Consider the following 14,482-nt stretch of genomic DNA (forward strand, 5'->3'; position numbering starts at 1 on the left):
TATAGGTGATGTTAAGTTTGCATTTCTGATGTTTTAGAGTTGGGCGTCTGGGGACGTTATAGGAAGGGAAGTGTTAAGTATTCTTTTCTATGGTTTTCTCAGTGTGGTGTTTAAGAGTGCACTGAGAATTTATGGATGGTTCAAGCCCCGTTTAAATTGTGCAAGTGATACAAAAAGCAACAGTTTAGGATAGGTGTAATTTGGTGTCAATAATGGAAATGTGTGTACAGAATGTGTGTTTGTGCATCTTGGGTGTTTAAGCTAAACAGGATGTTGATGGGTTGACCTTGTGCATCATGTTTAGCTGTGTTGTCAATTATTGAACCTTGTGTGTGATACGCTGAAGGCATAGGTGTTGATGGGGGCACTGTGGGTGTTATGTTCTAAAGTAGGTGTTAATGGTTGGACCTTGTGTGTTATGTTCTAAAGTAGGTGTTAATGGGTAGACCTTGTGTGATATGTTCTAAAGTAGGTGTTAATGGTTGTACCTTGTGTATTATGTTTTAAAGTAGGTGTTGATGGGGGCACTGTGGGTGTTATGCTCTAAAGTAGGTGTTAATGGTTGGACCTTGTGTGTTATGTTCTAAAGTAGGTGTTAATGGATGGACCTTGTGTGATATGTTCTAAAGAAGGTGTTAATGGGTGGACCTTGTGTGTTATGTTCTAAAGTAGGTGTTAATGGTTGTACCTTGTGTGTTATGTTCTAAAGTAGGTGTTCATGGGTGGACCTTGTGTGTTATGTTCTAAAGTAGGTGTTGATGGGTGAACCTTGTGTATTATGTTCTAAAGTAGGTGTTAATGGTTGGACCTTGTGTATTATGTTCTAAGGTAGGTGTTAATGGGTGGACCTTGTGTGTTATGTTCTAAAGTAGGTGTTAATGGGTGGACCTTGTGTGTTATGTTCTAAAGTAGGTGTTAATGGGTGGACCTTTGTGTGATATGCAGGTTAAATTTATAGTAATGTAAATGGCTTAAACAGATAACTTTTTTATGTATTGCTGTTAGTTTTTGGGTACCCACTAACAGACGCTAATATTTTTTTTTTTTTTGACGATAAATGTTTGTTCTTTCAGAGGTCGGAGTTGTGAGCTGGTTGACTACTGGAAATATATAGGCTTGGATCAGTCACGACTAGGCAAATTGTATTTAGATGTTATAAAAAGCATGGAAAATGGTGAGTTTTTTTATCCCTTGTAAAAGAAAAAAAAGGAATTGCCTTAAGTAAAATTACCAACAAAACTTGTAATGACTGTCTTTCAGAGGACCAGCCGTCTGTCCTTATTGCCAACCTGTATGTAGCAGTGGGGCAGTTTCTGAAGTATTTAGGTCTGCTTAGTCAGGTATGAGTTGAGGAAAAAACTGTGACATGTTAAATAAAGTTTGCCATTGTTCACCTTCTGTGTATGTCAAGGCAGCCCCATCTCTACAGAATGGTTGTTGGCATTGTTTACCTATTCTGTGTGTGTCTGTCTAGGCGGCCCTATCTCTACGGAATGGTTGTTGGTATTGTTTACCTATTCTGTGTGTGTCTGTCTAGGCGGCCCCATCTCTACAGAAGGCTCTTGAGATAAGAGAGAGTGTTCTCGACCCAGACCACCCACTGGTAGCCCAGTCCCTACATTATTTGGCTGAGCTCTACTCGCATTGGGGAAACTTCAGGTGTGTTTTGTTCATTTAGTATCATTTTTTAATAATTCACAGATGAGGTCAACTAGAAAGTTTTTCCCCCTCGCTGCTTATTCTAGCTTGGATAACTTGACCTCCTTGCTAACTCGATTTATCTTCTCCAATCGGCCTTTTAACTCCAACGTTCATCTTGTTACACCTCTATCTTGAAAATTACTGTAAAATAATAACCGTCATCATCATTTTCATTGGCATTGTCATCACTGCTATCACATCATGGCAGCATACCCATTTGCACCATTGTTCACCTGATGTAGCGAACTGTGCTTCGTTTTCAGTGCTGCGGAAGCCTTTTTCAAGCAAGCAATTGAAATCACCCAGAATGCTCTTGGAGCAGACCATTTCTCTCTCATCAAGGTTCGCCTAATTTTCTCTTTTCTCGAAATATGATACTGTAGATCTATGTGTATCTAACATTTGCCAGCATGTTCTCGTACTCGAAATATGCTAATGTAGATCTATGTGTATCTAACATTTGCCAGCATGTTCTCGTACTCAAAATATGCTAATGTAGATCTATGTGTATCTAACATTTGCCAGCATGTTCTTGTAAAGTACTTAAATGCATCCATGTTCTTTTCACCACACAATCTATTACTAAATTATTGCTTCTTCGGTTATATAGGATTTAGAAGGTTTGTCGATACTCTACAAAAAGAACGAAAAGTGAGTGTTTTTGTATGAGAGAATCACGAATAGCCTAAGCTCTATCCGGCTGCTTATGGGCTGGTATCAAATCAAATTTCTTGACTTGTTCATATGGGGCTATTTAAAGTTACCCCTGTATCCCCATTCTATAGGTTGTTGACTTATGATGCACAAATTATCTCTACGTGAATTTTGTGCTGAGTCAAAGCATGACCTTCATAGAAATTTTGAAATTACACCAATCAGAGCATGCATAAGATTTCAATTGTTTTATAATTATGCAAGAAAACCCTTTTTTCATCTCAATTGTTTCATAATTATGCAAGAAAACCCTTTTTTCATCTCAATTGTTTTATAATTAATTTTCTGTGTTCTTTTTACTGACATGCGGGGGATGTTGGGAGATTTGATTTATCAATTGTGTTTTTTTACGATGTTCCGGTGTTTCTTTTAGGTACTCCCTAGCAGAAAGCTGTCACAAGCGGGCTATAGCCATCCGTCAGAAGTCAGGCGTTTTGGTGAGTTATCTACCTAGGATTTGAATCTCTTGGCAGCACCACCTTCGATTAGAAAATTACATAAACAAAATTGATGCCAAAAAAACAAATGTACATTGTTTCTCAATTTCCATCGAAAATACTGCAATAGCTTTTCCAAATTAAACAATGGAAATGGATTGTTTTCTCGTAATGGTATTTTTCTGAGATGACAAAATGGCGCCGACAGAGGCCTGAAGGACTGCTCTTTATCTGTTTAACAGATGCATCGTCTTTTAGCCAAATTGTCAGCTTATTTTATGGATGCGTCAGAAAAATTTCTGTGTATCGATCTTGTGTAAGTCATTTATTGACCATCATTATAAGATTATTATCTTGCCCAAAGATTGGTGTTCAGGCAATGAAGCGAAAGATTATCCAGGTCGAGGAGCTATCTCTGGGTCCAGGAAGCCAAGAATTGTCCAGATCTCTCAACGAGATCGGTGTGCTGTACTACCTACAGAATAACCACGAGTAAGCACTCTTTTACATGACTGACAATTTTTTCATTGCATCTAGCCATTTATTTTGCTAAAATAATTCGCTATTCATGACTTGGCCATCAGTGAAACAATAGTAAAAATATGAATGAATTGTTTAAAGCCTCTCTGATTTAAGCTCCATGCGCAATTGAGTTTTTTTTTTCCATTTTAAAAATTTTATTTTCCAGTGGGGCTATTTTCTTTTCACCAAACGATGCAGATTTGCATGCATGCATATTTTTTCCAAAAAGCCCCCCTCCCTCCAAAACTTTTTAACACATTGACCCCTCAACCGGCCTGTACCGGCTTTGGAAAGTACCCACAACCCAAAAAATTCATAAATGCAAACTAAACACAACAAGATAAAAATACTCAGGCATCAGTCTAAGGGATAAATGGTCTTGAAGATATGCATCCAACCAAGGTGTTGGCAACTACTCTTACGCCAAATAATAGTACAGGTTCTTTGACAAATTTCAAATCGAACAAGGAAAGAAAAGCAGAATCACCCCTCTCAATAAAACGCTCAAAATACAACACAAGGGAGAGAGATCAGCAAACACAGCTCAAGACACAAATAGATACCTTTATTCTGATCCTCCAGGTTCATTTCCATGGCCTCAAAACACAATGTCCACTCCTTGAAGGCTTGTAAAACCATGAAGATGCCTTTACGGATTGAAAAGCATTCTGGGAGATCCAGGGGAAAATTCACGAGGGGAGGGCCAGTCAACACTCCTCTCCCCAAAGTCAGATGGTCTTTTCACCCCGAAGCCAAACAAATCAATTCCAGGTTATACAGACCCAGAATAGCAGTGTAAACAATTTTGGAATCAATTTGGTTTCAGAAAAGACAGCATTTAGGAGAGCTGTGGTCATTCATTAGAAAATTATTTTCTCATCCAGGCAAAGCCAAACAAGAAAAAATCATCATGAATCCACCTTTGCTTGCAAATATCCATAAGCCAAAAGACTTCATGATGTCCTGAGACACTCTCCTAATATGCTCATAGCTGTATTTTTGATGAAAAATACAAGCAACCATCAACTTGTGCTGGCTTCAGCACAACGACGAGGGATTAAAAGTGGGGACCGCAAAGCACTGTTGGAAAGCTTGGATACCGCTGACTAGGTGCAGCTGTGTTTGACTTTGACGGGCTGTATAAAACTCAGAATAGGGGGAGGTATCTGTTTTCAGTCTGTATTTTGTAAATTCAGCTCAAAAATAGCCAGGAGTCAATGGGTTAAATTCCTACATATTGGCTACAAATTTGTCACTCAGATAAATCTTTTGTAAACAATTTAAAAGACATTCATGACAAATAATTAACACAACTTACAAATTATTCTATCTGTGAAAAAAAAAGGTGTGCGTAACAGCGGATATCCGCTAAGTGAGAGTTGACTAGAAAAAAGGGTTGTTATTTATCAGAACCACTTATAAGACGTTGCATATTCAAAACTTTCATCATTTTTTTGTAATTAAAAGTTCAGAAAAAAACAGTTATTATGGATTAAAATTCACCATGATCCAAGCGTATTTAATTATCTCATTTGCATATGATTTCCTACAAAGCCATGCGTCTTGAAAGTTGGACCCATTTCTCTGTTAATGATCCCATATTTTTACTCGTCCACAGGGCTAGCAAGTCATTTTTCCAGCGCTCGTTAGCAATGCGAGAGGAGATCCTGGGTGAAGACCACCCAGAGGTTGCTCAGTCGCTGCACAACCTGGCAGCTCTCTACAACGATAATAAACAGTGAGTGTCCATTTGGTACAATGATCAGAAACAGTGAGTATCCATTTGGTACAACGATCAGAAACAGTGAGTATCCATTTGGTACAACGATCAGACACAACAAGTGTTTATTTGGTACAATGACCAAAAACAGTGAGTGTCCATTGATTTTATGATTTGGTTCAACGATCAGAAACAGTGAGTGTCAATTTGGTACAATGATCAAAAACATTTGGTACAAGGATCAGAAACAGTGAGTGTCCATTTGGTACAATGATCAAAAACAGTGAGTGTCCATTTGGTACAATGATCAAAAACAGTGAATGTCCATTGAATACACCATTTGGTACAAGGATCAGAAACAGTGAGTGTCCATTTGGTGCAACGATCAAAAACAGTGAATGTCCATTGATTACACCATTTAGTACAATAATCAGAAACAGTGAGTGTCCATTTGGTGCAACGATCAAAAACAGTGAATGTCCATTGATTACACCATTTGGTACAACGATCAAAAACAGTGAATGTCCATTGATTACACCATTTGGTACAACGATCAAAAACAGTGAATGTCAATTGATTTCTTCAAAAAGGGTTCTTATATTTTGGGGAACTTACTAACAATTAAGGCAAAATGGGTTCTTATTAGGTTCCTAATTTATTTGTCCAAGTTGCTTAATCAACAGTAGGATTCATCATTACAGAGGTGTTTCTAATTTCTTTGTCCAAGTTGCTTAATCAACAGTAGGATTCATCATTACAGAGGTGTTTCTAATTTCTTTGTCCAAGTTGCTTAATTAACAGTAGGATTCATCATTACAGAGGTGTTCCTAATTTATTTGTCCAAGTTGCTTAATCAACATTAGGATTCATCATTACAGAAGTGTTCCTAATTTCTTTGTCCAAGTTGCTTAATCAACAGTAGGATTCATCATTACAGAGGTGTTTCTAATTTCTTTGTCCAAGTTGCTTAATCAACAGTAGGATTCATCATTACAGAGGTGTTTCTAATTTCTTTGTCCAAGTTGCTTAATCAACAGTAGGATTCATCATTACAGAAGTGTTTCTAATTTCTTTGTCCAAGTTGCTTAATCAACAGTAGGATTCATCATTACAGAAGTGTTTCTAATTTCTTTGTCCAAGTTGCTTAATCAACAGTAGGATTCATCATTACATAAGTGTGGCTGAATATATAGCCTCTTTGCTATAGAGATATCCTACTCTATGTATGTTTGTAATCTTATCTTTTTTGAAGAGCAAAATGATTAGCAAATTTCAAAGCCCCATAATTTGTTTCATTTTTTTTGGAGTTTTTTATCATATAAGAACCTTTGGAATTTTTCACCTTAGTAGGTTCTTATATAGGGATTTAAATTACTAGGTTCTAACATGCGGGTTTTTACTGTACTCAATGACGATCAGACACAGTGAGTGTCCATTGATTACACCATATGGTACAAAAACAACCAGGAAGAGTGAGTGGATGGGAGCCAGGATGTGAGCATACGCTGTTAGCCTTAAAATGCATACTTCTCGGTGAGCTTTTTATTACCACTTTGCTTGCTTCCCAGATACGATAAAGCCGAACCTCTATACAAACGGGCCCTGGATATACGGCTTAAGGTTTGTTACTATGTCATCACCATTTGCCCGTCATATCTAGACCTCAGTTAATGAATTGAGTTTTTGACAGGCGTTTTCTCCTGAACACTCTTGTGTTGCCTCCACTGTGAAACATCTCGCGACTCTGTACCGTAAGCAGGTAAAAGCTTCCACTTTGGAAATTGAGTTTAGTTTCCGTTTAACTAACATCTCTATCTACCTCTTCTTGTTAGGGCAAATTCGACAAGGCAGAGCCCCTCTATAGGTAAGCAATATTTCTATTAGTGGAGTTGAATCCAATAACCCGAATGAGAGCACAATTGATGATACTCTTATATGGTTCTATCTGAGTGGGGCGATCTTTCTCAGTGTGATTGGGGCGACAGTACCCTGGAGCCAATCGGTCAATTGCAGGAAGCAAACACAAAGAGATATTGGTTTGATTTTTTATAGCGGTTTCTCTTTAACACATTTTTCACTTTTTTATGCAAAAAAGTACTCATTGGTGTTTGTGGGGAAGGGGGGTACAGGTTCTTTATAACCCGCCACCCCTTAAAGCAAAGAGGACATGTTTTCCTGCGTTCTGCAGACAAGCACTGGAAGCTCGTGAAAAGATCTTTGGAGATAACCACCCGGGCGTTGGCACCGCTCTGCACAATCTGGCCGTCGTCCTCTGCCTTCAAGTAAGGGATCCACTGTTTCATTTGTACCAGTAAGACATCCACTGTGACATTTGTACCAGTAAGACATCCACTGTGTCATTTGTACCAGTAAGACATCCACTGTGTCATTTGTACCAGTAAGACATCCACTGTGTCATTTGTACGAGTAAGTCATCGAATGTGTCATTTGTAACCGTAAGACATCCACTGTGTCATTTGTATCCGTAAGACATCCACTGTGTCGTTTGTACCAGTAAGACATCCACTGTGTCATTTGTACCCGTAAGACATCAACTGTGTCATTTGTACCAGTTAGACATCCACTGTGACATTTGTACCAGTAAGACATCCACTGTGACATTTGTACCAGTAAGACATCCACTGTGTCATTTGTACCAGTAAGACATCCACTGTGTCATTTGTACCAGTAAGACATCAACTGTGTCATTTATACCAGTAAGACATCCACTGTGTTATTTGTACCAGTAAGACATCCACTGTGTCATTTGTACGAGTAAGTCATCGAATGTGTCATTTGTAACCGTAAGACATCCACTGTGTCATTTGTATCCGTAAGACATCCACTGTGTCGTTTGTACCAGTAAGACATCCACTGTGTCATTTGTACCCGTAAGACATCAACTGTGACATTTGTACCAGTAAGACATCCACTGTGTCATTTGTACCAGTAAGACATCAACTGTGTCATTTGTACCAGTAAGACATCCACTGTGTCATTTATACCAGTAAGACATCCACTGTGTTATTTGTACCGTTGCATTGAATCGCAAAGAATAGCCACAACCACTGCACAGTCCAAAAATTGGTTTACAGCCGGTCTAGCTAAACAATTGACTACCAGATTAGTGAATGGAAACAGACGCGATAATTTGCTTGGATGGTGCGCAGCCATAGATATGCTATGCGAAAAGTCTTAAGAATTGGCTTTTCAATAAGAAAATACTGTTTGGCGGTCGTAGTGATTAGCTTGCCCCACCCCTGGGAAATACCAATTAACCCATTGACTCCTGGCTTTTTTAGAGCTGAATTTACAAAAAAAAAAAAACAGACTGAAAACAGATACCTCCCTCCCTATTCTGAGTTTTATACAGCCCGTCAAAGTCAAACACAGCTGCACCTAGTCAGCGGTATCCAAGCTTTCCAACAGTGCTTTGCGGTTCCTAGTTTTAATCCCTCGTCGTTGTGCTGAAGCCAGCACAAGTTGATGGTTGCTTGTATTTTTCATCAATAATACAGCTATGAGTATATTAGGAGAGTGTCTCAGGACATCATGAAGTCTTTTGGGGCATAATTGAGTGCTTTGCTTATGGATATTTGCAAACAAAGGTGGATTCATGATGATTTTTTCTTGTTTGGCTTTTGCTGGATGAGAAAATAATTTTCTAATGAATCACCACAGCTCTCCTAAATGCTGTCTTTTCTGAAACCAAATTGATTCCAAAATTGTTTACACTGCTATTCTGGGTCTGTATGACCTGGAATTGATTTGTTTGGCTTCGGGGTGAATTTTCCCCTGGATCTCCCAGAATGCTTTGCAATACGTAAAGATATTTTCGTGGTTGCACAATCCTTCAAGGAATGGACATTGTGTTTTGAGGCCAAAGAAATGTACCTGGAGGATCAAAATAAAGGTATCTATTTGTGTCTTGAGCTGTGTTTGCTGATCTCTCTCCCTTGTGTGGTATTTTGAGCGTTTTATTGAGAGGGGTGATTCTGCTTTTTTCTTCTTGTTCGATTTGAGATTTGTCAAAGAACCTGTGCTATTATTTGGCTTAAGAGTAGATGCCAACACCTTGGTTGGATGCATATCTGCAAGACCATTTATCCCTTAGACTGATGCCTGAGTATCTTCATCTTGTTGTGTTTATTTTGAATTTATGATTTTTTTGGATTGTGGGTACTTCCCAAAGCCGGTACAGGCCGGTTGAGGGGTCAATGTGTTTAGAAAGCTCCTCTGGAAATAAGCAGCTAAAGTTGTGACCACATTTTGCCGCGGAGAAAGGGTAGCTGATATCATTGTAGTCTCTAATCAACCTAATCCCAGGCGTTCTTACCGGGATTCCTGTTCCCGGAGATGAACCGTAAAGCAGGCTGAAGTCTGGGCCGAGCTATCCCCTGTGACCAGCCACTGGAAGTTCGATCAGAATCTCGGGTGAGAAGCTCTGGGGCGAGTCTGGTCTTAAATACTTCTCATATGTTAGAACAAACAAGAGGAGGACCATACATTTGTACGAGCGTGCCTTACGTATATATTTAATACAACTCCTCATATGTTAGAACAAACAAGAGGACCATAGCTTTGTACGAGCGTGCCTTACGTATATATTTAATACAACTCCTAATATGTTAGAACAAACAAGAGGACCATACATTTGTACGAGCGTGCCTTACATATATATTTAATACAACTCCTCATATGTTAGAACAAACAAGAGAAGGACCATACATTTGTACGAGCGTGCCTTACGTATATATTTACAACTCCTCATATGTTAGAACAAACAAGAGGAGGCCCATACCTTTGTACGAGCGTGCCTTACATATATATTTAATACAACTCCTAATATGTTAAAACAAACAAGAGGACCATACATTTGTACGAGCGTGCCTTACGTATATATTTAATACAACTCCTCATATGTTAGAACAAACAAGAGGACCATAGCTTTGTACGAGCGTGCCTTACGTATATATTTAATACAACTCCTCATATGTTAGAACAAACAAGAGGACCATACATTTGTACGAGCGTGCCTTACATATATATTTAATACAACTCCTCATATGTTAGAACAAACAAGAGGATGCCATACCATTGTACGAGCGTGCCTTACGTATCTATGAAGAGAGCCTTGGGCCACAGCATCCTCGTGTCGCGGAAGTGCTGGTCAACTTAGCCAAGGTCTACTACGACCAGGTAATTACCTTTCCTAGGCTACTGGTCAGAATATGCAGGTAACGTTCGTTGTCAAGTTGATGCATGTAATGCAAAGGACATATAAAATATAGTAAATAGTAAATATACCCATGGGGCAATGTAAATTCTCCTATTTCGTCATTGTAGTGTTTTTTTGTGTGTTTTGCGTTATGCCGATTTTTTATTTTTCGTTTTATTTTTGTTATAAAACAGTGCAAGCTTTGAGATTATTTTTAATTTTTTCATTAAAGAAGAAACAAGTGAATCCAATTTAAACTATTTCAGGGTGCTTTGGGTGAAGCTGTCAGACTGTACAAGGAGGCCAGCGATATCCAGCAGAATGGCCCACGGTCGCCGCAATCTCGACCCGGGCGTGCTCAATCAATCGGAATGCTTAGCAACAATGGGACCGTACGAAACCCGTCACATACCTCCCACGCGCTCGACACGGTGTCCATGGGTTGATAGCCATACGGGCCGTTTATGAGAACGACGTTGATCGAATAGCTCCTAGATATCGAGTGGAAATGGGATGGCGCCGTTCGCCCTGCCAGTTGTGGCTACCATCTCATTGGATGAAGACAAGGCGCTCTATCGGCTGATAGCGAGGATAAATGCAAGGCGCTCTATTGGTTGATAGCAAGGATGAAGACACGGCGCCCTATTGGTTGATAGCAAGGATGAAGGCAAGGCGCTCTATTGGTTGATAGCGAAGATAAAGACAAGGCGCTCTATTGGTTGATAGCGAGAATGAAAACACGGCGCTCTTTTGGTTGGTAGCAAGGATGAAGACAAGGCGCTCTATTGGTTGATTGCAAGGATGAAGACAAGGCGCTCTATTGGTTGATAGGGAAGATAAAGACAAGGCGCTCTATTGGTTGATAGCAAGGATGAAGACGGCGATCTATTGGTTGATAGCAAGGCTGAAGACAAGGCGCTCTATTGGTTGATAGCAAGGACGAAGACAAGGCGCTCTATTGGTTGGATAGAAAGGACGAAGACAAGGCGCTCTATTGGTTGATAGGGAAGATAAAGACAAGGCGCTCTATTGGTTGATAGCAAGGATGAAGACGGCGATCTATTGGTTGATAGCAAGGCTGAAGACAAGGCGCTCTATTGGTTGATAGCAAGGACGAAGACAAGGCGCTCTATTGGTTGGATAGAAAGGACGAAGACAGGGCGCTCTATTGGTTGGATAGCAAGGACGAAGACAGGGCGCTCTATTGGTTGGATAGCAAGGACGAAGACAGGGCGCTCTATTGGTTGGATAGCAAGGACGAAGACAGGGCGCTCCATTGGCTGATAGCAAGGATGAAGACAAGGTGCTCTATTGGTTGATAGCAAGGGTGACAGATGAAGAGATATCTTTCTATATGCGGGGTTGGAATTGGAGGATACGATGATCGCATCAAATTATAGAGCAGAGATGACGACAAGACGTGGACCAGGTGCGTAACTAGAAATTGCTGAGGGGGTGCGCAGTCATAGTTATCATATGGAAAAAGGATAGTATTTGACGGTCCTTCAATAAGAGATAACCCGCGATTTGGCGGCCAAGGTCCCTGCGCACCCCTAGGTACGCGCCAGTGGGCGCCCTGTCGAATCGTGTCTTTGATGGTGTTGATCCCATCGACCAGAAGATACTGAAAATTGCATGTACTTTAAAACGATTATGGAGATACCTTAACATCGACCAAATGCGAGAATACCACGTTTGTGGGCGCGTAATACCATGTGTGTGGGCGTAATACCACGTGTGTTGATGCGTAACACAATGTGTGTGGACGCGTGATACCATGTGTGTGGGCGCGTGATACCACGTGTGTGGGCGGGTGATATACGTGTGCGGGCGCGTAATACCACGTGTATGGGCGCGTAATACCATGTGTGTGGGCGCGTAATACCCATGTGTATGGGCGCGTAATACCACGTGTTTGGGCGTGTATTTTCCTAGCTTATTGTTTTAGGGACAGCATGTTAGTCCGGCCTAACGATATTTATTGTTGTAAAAAGGGACTTACTTTTCACATAAAAAAGTTAAACTTAGGATTCTATGATTCTAGTTTTTTACACTTTACGCAATTTCATCCCTTTTTCAACCTAATAAGATTCCGCACAGACAGTATTTATTGGAAAAAAAGTATAGATCAGAAAATGAGTCCTTGACGCAGGGGAATAATACAATATATTACAAAACATATTTGGATGTGTTTTGCAACACAAAATGTATTTTATTTGTATAAATACAGGATCATAACGGAAATACAGCGATTTAAATGCAGTCGTTTTGCCTCTGTTTTACGAATTTGAGGGTGAGCAACCGCACCAGTTGACTTTGGCGGAAACCCCAAGTAGAAAGAATCCGCGCTATTTAACAGCCATCAGCTCTAAATTATCAGCCACATACTTTTTTTTATAGAAAAATTGCTTTGACTTTGTTAAAATATGTTCCTGTTAAAAATCACCGGAGATTATTACGTAATTGCCCGGATGTAAACTGATGGCATTGCCTCTATTAAACAGCCTCGCTATCAAGTAGCCTCTCTATCAAACAGCCTCTCTATCAAGTAGCCTCGCTATCGCGTAGCCGCATCCACCAGAGCCAAGGGCGTTATTCACTGTTTCAATATTAAACAGCCTCTCTATCGCGTAGCCGCATCCACCACAGCCAAGGGCGTTATTCACTGTTTCAATATTAAACAGCCTCGCTATCGCGTAGCCGCATCCACCACAGCCAAGGGCGTTATTCACTGTTTCAATATTAAACAGCCTCGCTATCGCGTAGCCGCATCCACCAGAGCCAAGGGCGTTATTCACTGTTTCAATATTAAACAGCCTCGCTATCGCGTAGCCGCATCCACCACAGCCAAGGGCGTTATTCACTGTATTCACTTAAACACTGTATGCCAAGGTGTGCAAAATATGAATAAGGAGTGCGTATTAGACCACGAATAATAACAAGTGGGCGACGTATTGTTGATGCTGGTGGTTGATATGAATATTTACCCTGCTAAAGAAAACACAGACTGCAGACTGTTAACTATTGAAAGAGGAGAAAACAGAAAAAATGGTATACTGTAACCAAATAGCGGGTGTCTCGGGTAAGTCTCGCATGTTAGGCGAGGCCATGTTAGGCGAGGCCAGTCTCGAATGTTAGGCGAGGCCAGTCTCGAATGTTAGGCGAGGCCAGTCTCGCATGTTAGGCGAGGCCATGTTAGGCGAGGCCAGTCTCGCATGTTAGGCGAGGCCAGTCTCGCATGTTAGGCGAGGCCAGTCTCGAATGTTAGGCGAGGCTAGAGCCGCTGCCCCCCTAGGAAATTCCAGGACGATGATACGGTATCTCGACAGCAATGTGTGAACTATTTGATTACCCTGAAATTATTTAAAATAATCGAAACCTACAAAGATTCTTCATCGTGGAATCCGAAAGTACTGAAGGGTAAGCCTGATAGCACATGCTACAGGTACAATTCTAATTCTACAAATTCTATGATCTACAAAAGTTTAAAATAAAAAACTTTGCAAAACTTTAGAACGAGCTCACGCTGTCAGTGCACGCTCAATTAGTGCTCCCCCACACGTATCTCACTTACGCTGACTAACAAACTACTGTCCACCAGCCTGTTGCAGGACAGTGCCTTTTGAAGTCTCTAAACGTTTCAACGATTGTACTGCTTGATTGGCCTTTTCTTTGGCTTGAAGATGAGTTTGTTGTCTTCGTCTAGATACAGGGTCTGCCGAAGCACATTCTTCGCCACATTTTTCGCCTGCATCGCGACCTGTGTAGCATCTGGTTGTTGTGCTGCTTTTGACGGCTTGAACAGAACTATACCTTCAGGTGAACTAGCTTGGTTTATCGTTGCCATCTTGACTTCTTTACCGTTTGCCTCCCCTGGCTTTTTCTCGTTTTCCATAAGATAGTTGTTGTTTTTGGCCCCCTTGATAGCTCGTTGTTTCACCAGGAGGATAAGGTTCTGGATAATGTTGATGTACACTGGTTTGCGGGTGAGTTTTTTTGCCTCCTCTTTCGCACGCTTGACCAAAGAAGCATCCAGCGCCGGCTTCATTATCTGTCCAGTCGGGAGCCCTTTCGATATTGGGGTTGTACGCTGTTTCGTAGGGATTTTGCTAGTAGGCGTTGAGGTCCTGATTTGAGGGGTTGCTTTTTTCTGTTGAAAGGAGTCATAAC

The 14,482-nt window shown here is 40.6% G+C and overlaps 2 protein-coding genes across 12 annotated transcripts in view; one reads left to right on the top strand and one right to left on the bottom strand.

Annotated features, from left to right (window-relative positions):
- The window catches only part of LOC5509131 (nephrocystin-3), a 25,418-nt gene extending 12,844 nt beyond the window's left edge, over positions 1–12,574 (top strand). For 2 of the 11 annotated variants that reach the window (XM_032378005.2, XM_032378014.2), the window contains 14 exons: positions 1,074–1,174; positions 1,261–1,340; positions 1,538–1,659; positions 1,965–2,043; positions 2,312–2,352; positions 2,789–2,852; positions 3,217–3,344; positions 4,993–5,112; positions 6,663–6,714; positions 6,785–6,853; positions 6,927–6,958; positions 7,214–7,376; positions 10,168–10,293; positions 10,579–12,574. In XM_032378005.2, coding sequence (XP_032233896.2) covers positions 1,074–1,174; positions 1,261–1,340; positions 1,538–1,659; positions 1,965–2,043; positions 2,312–2,352; positions 2,789–2,852; positions 3,217–3,344; positions 4,993–5,112; positions 6,663–6,714; positions 6,785–6,853; positions 6,927–6,958; positions 7,214–7,376; positions 10,168–10,293; positions 10,579–10,758 — 1,357 coding nt within the window. In that variant the 3' untranslated portion in view covers positions 10,759–12,574. Of the gene's footprint in view, positions 1–1,073; positions 1,175–1,260; positions 1,341–1,537; positions 1,660–1,964; positions 2,044–2,311; positions 2,353–2,788; positions 2,853–3,216; positions 3,345–4,992; positions 5,113–6,662; positions 6,715–6,784; positions 6,854–6,926; positions 6,959–7,213; positions 8,451–9,286; positions 9,529–9,577; positions 10,145–10,167; positions 10,294–10,578 lie in introns of those variants that run through there. The other 9 variants (XM_032378006.2, XM_032378007.2, XM_032378010.2 and 6 more) reach the window with 9 other exon arrangements.
- LOC116616121 overlaps positions 12,494–14,482 on the bottom strand; it is a 24,094-nt gene continuing 22,105 nt past the window's right edge. The window contains exon 7 of the mRNA XM_048723326.1: positions 12,494–14,462. Within this exon, the coding sequence (XP_048579283.1) occupies positions 13,953–14,462 (510 nt within the window). The 3' untranslated portion in view covers positions 12,494–13,952. The remainder of the gene's footprint in view (positions 14,463–14,482) is intronic.

Source organism: Nematostella vectensis, chromosome 2 (genome assembly GCF_932526225.1).
Source record: "Nematostella vectensis chromosome 2, jaNemVect1.1, whole genome shotgun sequence".
Lineage (NCBI taxonomy): Eukaryota > Metazoa > Cnidaria > Anthozoa > Actiniaria > Edwardsiidae > Nematostella > Nematostella vectensis.